Source organism: Pelophylax lessonae, assembly GCF_965119305.1.
Source record: "Pelophylax lessonae genome assembly, chromosome: 7".
NCBI lineage: Eukaryota > Metazoa > Chordata > Amphibia > Anura > Ranidae > Pelophylax > Pelophylax lessonae.
Window position 1 is genome coordinate 223,844,805 of NC_138774.1, and position 12,121 is coordinate 223,856,925.

Consider the following 12,121-nt stretch of genomic DNA (forward strand, 5'->3'; position numbering starts at 1 on the left):
GAGGGACCTGACTTCTTCCTGAAGAGACCTGAGTTTGTCTCCCGGCAGGAAGACCTTCGCCTGGACCGAGTCCAGAATCATCCCCAGGTAGGGAAGACGAACCGACGGGCACAGCGTCGATTTTGGAAAGTTTATCGTCCAACCAAACTCCTGCAGAGTCTGCATCGTGACAGACAGGTCTGACACCAGACCCTGGTTGGTCGCAGACCGAACCAGAATGTCGTCCAGATACCCCAGAGATGCCCTGGGCTCTCAACAAAGCCAGAACCGGTGCAAGCACCTTGGTGAACACCCGTGGAGCCGAAGTGAGCCCAAAAGGCAGCGCCACGAATTGGTAATGATCCTCCGCAATGGCGAATCGAAGGTACCTCTGGTGACCCTCAAAAATGGGGATGTGAAGATACGCATCCTTCAAGTCGATGGAGGCCATGAACTCCCCCGGAATCAGGGCAGCCACCACCGATCGCAGGGATTCCATGCGGAACTTGCGAACCCGCACAAAGCGGTTCAGAGCTTTTAAGTCCAAAATCGGACGTACCTTGCCCTCCTTTCTGGGCACGGTGGACAGATTGGAATAGAACCCCCGAAATCTGTCCCGATGAGGTACCGGAACCACTACTCCCTGAGGCCGCAGGTCCCGCACCGCTAGGTGCAGATCCCGCAAACGCTCCGGAGACAGTTGAAGATTTGAGGGAAAAAATTTGCTCTCCGGCCGAGAGAGAAACTCGATCTTGTAGCCAGATCGAACGATTTCCTGAACCCACCTGTCCCGAACACGGGCCAGCCAGGGTTGAAGAAAACCGAGCAAGCGCCCCCCCACCCCAGAACCGGGTGAGGGCGCCCCTTCAGGCCGCACTGTTGTGGGCAGCGGATCCGGACTGGCCGGACTTCTGCTTACCTGTCCACGGCTTCTTCTGGGAGCCTTGGCCTTTGAACGGCTTACCCTTAATTGTGCGACCGAAAGGCACGAAAGGAACCCTGAGAGGGCCGAAAAGAAGCGGTCTTCTTACCAGGAGCCGCCTTAACCTTGTGGGATTGGGGCAAGAACGTGCTCTTACCACCCGTGATCCCTTTAATCAGTGTATCCAAGGAATCCCCAAAAAGGCGAGATCCGTTATAGGGTAGATTAGCCAAGGTCTTGCGAGAAGACTGGTCCACAGACCAACACTTCAGCCAAATCAGGCGGCGTGACAACACCGCCACACTGTGCACACGTGCAGCCAACGGTACTATATCCAAGTCCGCATCACACATATACATGACACCCTGATGGATTTGATCCACCATAGCCAACGTCTCTGGAGGGGCAGAGTAAGCCACCAGGACGCGCCTAAGCACCTGCGTCTTATTTGCGACAGCCTGAGCTGCCATAAGTGAAGCAAAAATAGCTTTGAGCATAGAACCGGTAACCGAATAAGTATGACGGGTAAGAGACTCCAGCCTCCTGTCCGTGGCATCCCGGAACACCGGCGTATCCTCAGCAGGAATCGCAGTAGACTTATTCAAAACCGCTACCCACACACCAACGTTCATCAGTAGCGGGCGTGAAAGGATAACGCAGCTTGAACCTACTTGGCACAGCAAAAGGCTTCCGCAGATTGCGCCACTGTTCACTAACAGCGCGCTGAAAATCATCAGTGCAAGGAAAAACCCTTGAAGATCTGCGTCTCCGCTGCATCCCATAGGAGGCTAAAACAGCAGGAGGACATGGCTCATCCTGCAAACGCAGTGTTTGTTTGATAGAAGCAACCAATTCATCCATGAGTGCAAGCTCTTCAGACGAGCCAGGGGGAGAATTATCAACCCCATCCACCTCAGCCTCCACTTCTGATCCCACAAGATCCAGGGAGGAACGGGACCCCGATAAGGAGACCCCAGCCATAGCAGCCCCATCACCCTCACCCTCGGAATCAGAGGAAATTGAAACTCTGGGCCGTTTAGTGGATTGAGCAGCCACCAGCATTTGCACCTGAGCAGCAAGGTTAGCCACAACAGCAGCCAAATCACCCCCTGGGGGGGAAGCAGCAGCCCCTTGGCCTCCCACCAAAGTGAGAGGAAATTTGCTTTCCTGAGAATCCATGCCCCCAAAAAATTTTGCAGGAGAATAAAGGGTAACTGCCCCTTTAAAAGCGCGGTCAGCGCAGCCCACCGCACTCACACAGCAGCACAAGCCGACCCCCACAGGGAAAGGCACAAACTCAGGCAAGGATTCAGGACAGAGAGGATAAAACCTGCAGAGACCACCGCTGCTGCTGCCTCGATCGGTGCGCCCAGGAGAAGAGGAAGTGATGCAATACAGGGCGCTCTATGAAAGCCTATGGAGGGCTACAAGAAAATGGCCGCCTGCAGTGCCAGCATGAGGCCGGACCGATCGCCGCCAAAATGGCGGTGCTTGGCACCGAAAACGCCGCTCCCGCCCACAGTGAAACACCAGTACACATGCAGTACAGTAAAAACAATGGCGGACCGCAGCAGCGGTCGCCGCAAGTATGCACAACATGATCCACATCATGCCCCGCAGCACACAGCCTGTCTCACAGTAAAAGACAGCACACATTCTGACACAGAGACAGTGCAGTATAGCCCCCCTCCTTGCATGCCACAGAGTGCAGCTAAGACAGATAGGGAGTCCAACAGTGTGAACAGGGGCAGGGTTACACAGTCCCAGACTGACACCAACCAAACAGACAGGTCCCCACACAGATACACTTACCTCCTAAATGGCGTGGGGAACCCGCACAAGCGATCAAGCCACTGCACATGGGACAGGGAGAGTTGCAGCCAGGATGCAGGAGAACTGCGGAGCGATACCGCAAGGCGTCCAGTGAGGTAGCCACCTCACCATAGCATCCCTGCAGCTAACAGGGATGGGTCGTTCATTGTGCCAGGAAAAATACCTGACTGAACGCTCGATGGCAGGCTGGGAAGCCACTGACCCACAACCTGCGACCAGGGGGGTCAGCCCGAGACCCAGCCCGCATGATCCTCTTCATCAGAAGAACTAACTAATGCTGACAAAAGTAACAGCTAAGTAAAGAGAGAAAAAAACTCAAATCAAATCAAAAAAAGAGAAAAGGCTGAGACAAAATGCCCCAGCATAGAGACATCCAGCTACTCCTGACAAGCTAGACATTGAAACTGAGGTATGGATACAGGAAGTATGAGGGTATTGACTGAGGGGAAAACCCCCTGGGGGTGGGATATGTTAAAAGCCTTAATATTGACATATTCTGTTGCCTAGCTACTCCTACGGAGCAAAGGTCATAACCCCATTGTGACGAATATGAAGAGGCGGCGACTGTCGGAGGACGCAAGAGAAACACTATTTTTAACCTGGTAAACAAAACACACAAGTGATTTTTTTGAGAAAAGCATATTTTGCTTTATTTTATTTTTTTACATTTTTTTATTTAAATGAGAATTCTTCCAGATGATAAGAGCTAGTACAATCACATAGTTTAAAGAAGGGAGAAAAATTAAGTTGAACTGGGAAAACGAGGTATGTAGGGCCAGTAATGGGGAAAATGAGCGGTGTTCAACTCTGACACCAAGCTGAGTGAAAGCCAGGAGAATTTCTTTCTTTTCTGGGTCACTTAAAAAGATCTATCGTAATATCTTTTTAAAAAAATATAAAACACTTGATATCTATCACCTCACCACCTTCAAGATCTCTAGCTGACATGACAAGACTGCGGGTTACTGCAGGCTGGTTTTAGTTACCAGCCTCTGCTGTACATAAATGGGTATGTGTGACATTCGGTTGACTCTGGCACAGAGGAACCCAATAACCATTTATGCCAAGCTGTGGGAAGATGGATGTTGCTGCAACGCGTCTCTTTTGATCTTCCAGAGCTTCACTCACTTCCAAAGGAGGCATTTCGTGAACAAGACGATCAGAGCCATCCCTGAGACTGAATATTGCTCCAGTTTACAGAGTCACATTTGACGAGGAATTTGGTGCTCCCCCTAGCAATCTATCAGCATCTACCCATCACGGACAGTAGATTCCCAACATTTCACATATAGGGCCAGTATGGTTACTTTTTGGGGAGGGAGGTTTAACTTTAAAGGCCACCTGTAAAGAAGGTTTTTGTCATAGCTGTGTTGTCCATCCAATGCTAGAGGCTGCCACTACCACAAAGCCCTGCTAGTTCCCAGGCAGAGCAAACCTACCCTGCCCTGGAACAAGCACTAGTTTTCTGAGTCTGCCAACCACCAGCTTGGGGGGAGAACCTCTGCTGTAACAGGCAACAACCTTCCTGACAGGTTCTATTCATTCTAAATGCAGATCTGTCTCTCTCCCTGCTAATATTTACATTGCTTTTCCTTTCACCTATAACACATATATCACAACACCAATTTTCATTTGAAGCGCCCCTAGAGTGGGATTTGCCACAAAAAACAGTGGAGTGAAGCAAGGGGGGCAATTTTAGTAAAAATATCCTTTTGTACACGTTTATCTCCCATGCCCATGAAGCACAAAAAGCAGTAATTAGTCTCTAGGTGAAGGCAGTTCAAATTGGGCCACTTTGAAATTCAGAAAGCCATGCTGACCCTACCATCCAGAAACTTCCTTTCATTCTTTCACTGTGTAGTGAGAACATAGAAGGGAACATCTGACTGGTTACTTTGTAAAGCAAAGTGTAATTTTGAAGACACACTGATCAGACCTGTAGAAACCAATGGTGATTGCTTCCTCAGGAAATTTACAGAAAGCTGGAGGCGATCTGGTATGTTTTGAATATTCACTACTTTTATCTGGTTCACCATCAGATGGACCAATAATCCCTCCAGGGCTACAGTTTAGGTTCATAGATACTAAATACAGCTTTGCACTTGGGCTCAGCAGGGAGGACTGTACATCAGCTGTACATCTCGATTTTCAGAGGATGAAAATCACTGATGTCCAAGTGATTGGTTTCTTTAAAATTGGTGTAACAGCAAGTCGAGCGTGTTGGGGGAATATATACAAATACATAACACAGACTAACTTGAAGCAAGGTAAAGCTTTTTTTGAAATAGTATAATCCTTCTGCTACTACATACACACTGTACACTGCATATATACAAAACCAGACTAGGACCCTTGTATTGCGCTGTGTTTGGTATAAGGGAAGGAAAATCAGAACAAATCTTAATTCAGTTGCATGCGTGATGCCCGTAGTTGTGACTTGAGCAGTCAGATGGGCATTGAACCCGTAATGGTTAATATGCAAAGGCCATATAGTAATTTAAAAATGGTTGTACAAATGATGTGCAGTTCTGGGGGAAAAAAAAGCAAAAAATAAAAAATGCAGCTTAAACCAATCAATTAAAACTGTTCTTTATAATGGGGAGTTTCTATGTAAATAATAAAATTCATCTACGAATACCTGTAGCCCCCAAACCAGATTGGCAGTACTGCAATTTTACTATTGGTTTCTCTAATGTGCCACATTTGAAATGGTGGCAGCAATGTAGGAATAAATCGGAGGATGGTTTATTTTTGAAAATAAAGTAAGCTGTTATATTTCCTCTCTTCCCCAATACATGCCTCCAAATTTGTTTGCATTTAAAAAGTCACCAACTCCCAGGTCGTGAGACACCTTAGCTCACCCAACCCTCGGCAGCCAGGCTGTAATGGTCACACCCCAAAGTTCTCAGAATTACAGGGGTTGCAGTAATCATGTTTAATGTGTGAGCTCTGATAGTTGCAGTGTAAAGGTCTAAGGAACTTGCCCAACACCATCCACTGAATGGGAAAGACATCCTGCCCCCACAACCAAAAAAGCACCAATGCCTCCTGGGAGATGTAGTCCCAGAACAGCATCATGTTTTGCTGCTTTCTGATGTGCATGCGCTGTTTAACTCCTCCCACAGACGGATTTCGAGTGGGTGGGAGCTGGTACTAATCTAGTCCCATAAACAGTACATTTTTAAGGTATTTAGACTGCAAGAACCTAAAAGAAAAGCACTAAGGTGCACAGCATGGTGAGTGGCGAATTCTGGGATGCTTATTTAAAAACGCATCCTGGAATTCAGATTGAGGTTATATACATTATAAGAAAATCAGATCAAAGGATATGTAACCATATGCATAAATGTGTATGAAGCAAATAGGAGAGGGAGCTTAGTTGTGAACACATTATTCCCAAGGACATTAAGGCAGGTGAGCAGATATTCTAAGACCCAAAGCAGACAATGTGTAATCAGAAAAAGGCTGTTAGAATGACAAGACTAAATCACTGCTGCTTGTGGGCTAAATGTATTTAGGATAAACATTTTAAACTTATAATTGTGCAACCACCATGATTACTGCTTTACTCATTTCTTTCTTAAAAGAAGAGCAATTGTGGATCTAACAACTGTCTGATATGACACAAATAAAATCATACTCTTGTCAGTGCTGGAATATTCAAGCACTTAGACCTGGACTGTCTACAAGGGATACCCTAACCTAGGGGTGCTCAAACTTTTGAAGAGCGAGGGCCACTTAAGTGATTCGATAACTGGTCGTGGGCCACAATATACTATGGGGATTTTGCGCGCCCCCCCCCAAACTGCAAATGTAAATGAGCCCTTACAGTCCTGAGCCCTCTATAAGGCTGCTTTCACACTGATGCACTGCGATTTACCTGCATGATGGGTGCAGCGCAGTGCAACTGCTGCTTTCCTGTGGTTTAGCTGCGATTTGCCATAGACTTCGATTAGGTCTTACAGGTGTGGTACACTTTCTGAAAGAACACCAAACCTGCTGGATATAATAGAAGTGTATGGCTCAGTGCAGCTAACCACAGTGTTAAAGCAGCCAAATAACCCTTTTTTATAAGTGTGAATATGTCTATTGAAAAAGTGCAGTGTATCTGTTGTTTAATACACTGACCGTTTTCTCCTCTTCCAGCTTCTGCTGGGATCACTCTCCAGGCTGCTAGAAAGGTCCCAGGAGAAGTGCATTTGGTATTACTCTTCCTGGGATAAGAGCTGGCGATAGAAGAAACATGTACTTATGTGGGTGCTTTTTCCTCCGTGGCCGCCTACTTTTTCAGCAGCTGGCACTGGCTCCATGCTCTGGAAAGGCGGTTGGCAACCCCTTGATCACGTTCTGGGCTTGACGACTCACTATCCCAGAGTATTGGCATGCGCTTTGCTGGTTTGAGATTGAGGGTCACATGCTGAGCACCCCTGCCCTCACCTTTTTCTCTGGCTCTGAAATCACTAGAGGCTTTGCAGATTACATAGTAAAACTTACTGAGCTCAGCTATTCTCCCCTAAAAGCCTTTTTTTTATTTTTTTATTGGCGGGACTAAAAAATGACCTCTGTGGTATACCAATTAAACAATCAGAGCACATTACAAAGCTTCAAAAATACCATTCAACATTAACTATATTTCAGGTAACATAAGTGAAGGATGTGAATGTTCTGCACGACAGAGCAGACTCCAAAAACTGGGCACAGGTGCCCAACAGCTATAGACCACTGTGGAGGTCCACTAACTTATACAACATTAACTTTTATGTGCTGATGGGTAAACTTCCCTATAGAGACTGGACCAACAACCTAATTTACACACTTTAAATATTTTGGAGGAACAGGCTCAAAGTGACTGTCATTAAACTTTATGCCTTAATAAAGTGTTTCCTGCAAAGATGGCCATAGATATTCATCCTTTCTTCCATCTGTGCCACTGATTGCTGAGCAATCACCCACTGAAAAATATTAGAGATTTCCATAAGTGTCCATTTCTGGGCCCTTGCCCACACACTTTGGCTCTTCCCACCAGCCCTTCAGTCACTTAACAACACAGTAGTGAAACTAGGGCCAGCTGAATGAACCACAGAGTATAGTGGGGTCCAGGGACACAACATTTCAAGAAGTGTTGATTTGCTTAGATTCTTTAGCCAGTAATTTATCTTCATCTTTGCAGCAATGGCACAGGCAGGGAGATAGGTAACTAAGATCCTCTATGCAGGAACACTTTATTTTAGCTTATGATTTTAGCAAGAGTTGGATTAACTTGTTCAGAAAATCAGATCGCTTGCAAGCAAAGTACACTGATGAAATAGATTCTATTTATTTTTTTATTTTAATTTTTAATTTTATTTTCTATTTATGTAGCCATCGGTCTGCTTTTTCAACACCACAGGGTTAGGTATACTCATTTAAAGGATAAGTTCACTTTTGGAACATTTTATATGTTCCACCCGTTTCTAGGGTGGAACACGTTTCAGCTCCTGCAACTCTCCCCCCCTCACTTCCCTGTGACAGCGGGCGGGGATTCTTCTCCCTGTGCCCGCTGCCAGAATTTGAAAAGAGCGTGGCTGTGGGGGGGCTCTGCCCGTAAATGAATGCTTGTAGTTTCAATGAGCTATCAGGGCGCTAGTGAGTGCTCTGATAGTCCATTAATTCCTCCTGCTCTCAGGTATCTGCCTGACCATTATGAGGTACAGGCAGACAGCTATTCTGAGAGTCTGCTGGAGACTGAACCCACGATCTGCAGGCTTAAGAAAAAAATAAATGCACATAATATTTTTTTAACCTGAAAAACCATATGCATTTTTTTTTTTTTTTTGAAGAGGTGAACTTGTATAGCAAGCAGCCCAGAAATTTCCTGCTGGCAGCTTCTAACACAGTTTCTCTCACAAATCTTTAGCATTTCTGACAGATTATTTTATCATTTGGACTTTGGCCTTTAGGAAGTCCTAAGTCTAACTATAGCTTATTTTTAAAAACGGCACATTAGCTCGAGTTGACAATTCGGAACTTGGGTTTCAAAGTTCTAAATCGTCAAAGCCTTTTCTCCCATTCAGCAGCATTCTACAAAATGTCTGCCTAGTCTTCAGCTGGAAAAACCCAGAACTGAGTACACGGAGGGGGTAAAAACATACATATAAAAAAACACAACATTCTATAGTACAATAAAATAAAAGTCTGCAGGTTGACGTAAGCTATGGCAGTTTTAAATAAAAAATAAAGTTAAGGGAATGGAGTAAATTTGAAACCATATTTAAGAAACAAGTGATGCAAATTCGCTGCTCTGTGTCAGATAGAAAAGAGAAGCAGGGACATATGACGGCAACTGCATGGACGCATGACTGAGGGGGAAGGGTTGTGTTGGCGGTAGAAAGGTTAAAGACGCTCCTGCTCACACAAAGGAGTCCATTCAGCAAGAAGTAAATCTAAGGAATGAGGACACAGGTAGTTTCCAAACTGTTCTGGGGAATTCTTGTCCATTTGTCCATGTCACTGTGGAGGTAATGTGGGAGGCTCTCAAATGAGGAAGAATCTGCTAGGAACAGAAGGAACCGGGTGTGGATGGAAGGCAGTAAGAACTAGTTGGTATTTCCAAAAGGTGAAAGTATGGAACCCATTCTTAAGCTGCGCTCTCCTCCATTTTTGCCACAGAAGGCTTGATGGCCCCTGTCCGGACTGGCTTCATCTGGCTGGCTGCAGACTGCTCAGGAAGTTTAGCAGAGGCCAGGCCGCATTTGTTGTCATCACTTCTCTGTTTCACCTGCCGTACAAAAAGAAAATACTTCAGGCAATCATAGGTGCACATTTAAGTTTCAAGCTTAGCAAAGTCAGTTTTGGTGTTCCTGTCATTTTGGAGCGGATTCCAGTCAATAATCAAGTAGCATTTATATTCAAAATGATACTACCTTAATTCAGAACTTATGGAGTTTCATTTATAGGAAGCCGGATTGATGGGCAAGGAGACCCTGCTTAGTCTAATGTCCTAAGGTCCTATTTATACTCACATACTATACATATGTGTACACAAGATTGAGGCATGCCCTAAGAAGCAAAAAACCTTTGGAAAGATATATCTGCAGACAAACGACTGGCATCAAGGCAAATCACAAGACATTTGCAGATCACATAAAATAAATTGGCGCATGGTTCTAAAACATAAAACAAACCTTAACCTGAAGATATTCATAGGCAGCTCTGAAGTTAATATTTAAATCGTATCAGGGAGAAGCTCATTCAACAAGACAAAAAAAATACTTTTAAGCATGCAAACTGAACTGAGCAGGCAGGATATACGACCTTAAGACCAGGCTGGAGGTTTTGTTCAATAGCCTGGTCTAAGCTTCATAATCAGTGTAAACATTCTTAATGTCTCCTTGGCTGCCTGTCCAGAGATGGACATAGACTATGTACAAATCTAATGGAAGGGCCACTTGATCACAGGGATTTACCTGTTGTGGGTAGTGTCCCAAGTTGGCCGAGGGCACCGGTCCTGGTGACTTCCCGCTGGGACTAGCTGAACCTGGCCTTAAAATGAAAGGCAATGGTTTCAGAGCAGGTAATGTACACAACCACAACTAATGCCTCCTCAAAAGAGTATGGGCTATGGGGGTAGACAGATGAGATGGGTGACTGTAGAGACAAAGTGGAGGCATATCCTGCCTTAATCCACCTGTTGCCTGAACAGGTTGCTACATCAGTCAGAAATGCATGAGAAAATAAGGCCATGCAAAAGGTAAAAGCATAACAGGCACATTAATCTGAAAAGGTTAAGCTGATATCACACAGGCTCTTTTTACACTGACTTATGCTTTGGACACATAGGCATCACGTGTAAGTGTTTTAAGGAATGCTGAACTCTGATATGCACAGCAGCAGTGACAAAGAGGCTCTATGGTGATCAATGAATGGATAAACACATTCAGCTTACTTTAGCATACCTTTATGTCCCCCATGTGTACAGAAGCTGCACTTCCATTATTAAAGGGTGCCTTCTTACATCTGCCATCATTTGTATACACTTTTGACATCTGTTGTCAAATTGGCTATAAAGTTGTGAAATTCAAACCAAGCATATACCAAGATTTTATCTTCAGTTTTGAAGGTATTAAAACTAGGGAACGGTCGATTATTGGTGGGGCCGATATTCACTTTTTCTGAAGTATGGGCCACAAACTTGCCAATATTGTTTCAAGTGGTTGTACCTCCAGATTTTTTAAAAATGACAGTATTCCAAAACAGCTAAACTTGGCGTTTTAAATGCTTTTAAGTGCAGAGGAGGGGTTTGGGGTCTTACAGACCCCTCCAGAAAAAGTAAGTGTCACTGCCTATTTCTGTCACAAGGAATGTTCACATTCCTAGTGACTGCAATAAAAGTGAGAGTGTGTAAAAATGGGAATTTCGACTTACCGTAAAATCCATTTATCAGATGTTCATTGACGGATACAGCTCCTTTTCTTTTTGACCATTGGATTATACTGTCTCCTACAGGAGTAGGACACTAGGCAGAAAAAAGCTCAACTACGCTTATGGGGCTGTCCCAGAGGGTATAACTCTCACTCTCAGCTATAGGCACTCAGTTTTGTTACAAGCAGTGTCAGAAGAAAGCCAACTCCACAAAGGGGTGGGTGCTGTGTTCGTCAATGAACATCAGAGAAATGGATTTTACGGTCAGTCAAAATTTCCATTTTCTTTTTCGTTCATGGACGGACACAGCTTCTTATCTTCCCAAGGCTAAACCGTAGCAACCAGGTAATATGGAGCTCAACCATAAACAACTGGAGCTCACCTTAAAAAAAATATCCTCAAAGAGGACCAGGTCCTCTAAACAGCAGCCTGCAAAATCTTGCGGCGAAAAAAAGCATCTGCAGATGCCAACACATCCACCTTCTAAAACTTTGTGAAAGTGTGCACAGACGACCAGGTAGCCGCCTTACAAACCTGCATCACTGACGCCTGATGACAGAAGGCCCAGGAGTCACCAAGTGCCTGAGTAGAGTGCGCCATAACAGGGAAAGGAGGAACCTGACCCTTAACTGAACAAGCCTGAATCTCTGTCTATTGAAACAAAATAACACAGCGCTTGCATAAAACCTTGATAAATCAAACATATAATAAAAAGTATACATCCTCTTCAAAATTTATTAGAAAAATTGTGTCCAATAAATTATAAAAGAGTACATCAATAAATCATTGTGCACTACAGTTTTGGATAGTTGATAAATCAAGTGCAAGAAGTGCTCCAGTGCAAAAATATAGAATCATTTGTGCTCTTTGTGCCAGGCGATTTGTACCCCTCCAGGAACCCTACTCACCAGAACGAATGGACCCTAACAAGGGTCAAGAGAGCCTGTGTATGAGTAGATAATTAGTGCACCAGATCTTCTCCTTGGT

General features: G+C 44.9%; 1 protein-coding gene across 1 annotated transcript in view; it reads right to left on the minus strand.

Moving 5' to 3' along the window:
- PRRC2B (proline rich coiled-coil 2B) overlaps nucleotides 1-12,121 on the minus strand; it is a 327,590-nt gene that overhangs the window by 76,712 nt on the left and 238,757 nt on the right. Inside the window, exons 30-31 of the mRNA XM_082264226.1 lie at nucleotides 10,180-10,255; nucleotides 9,360-9,491 (exon numbers count right to left, since the gene is read on the minus strand). Coding sequence (XP_082120352.1) covers nucleotides 9,360-9,491; nucleotides 10,180-10,255 — 208 coding nt within the window. The remainder of the gene's footprint in view (nucleotides 1-9,359; nucleotides 9,492-10,179; nucleotides 10,256-12,121) is intronic.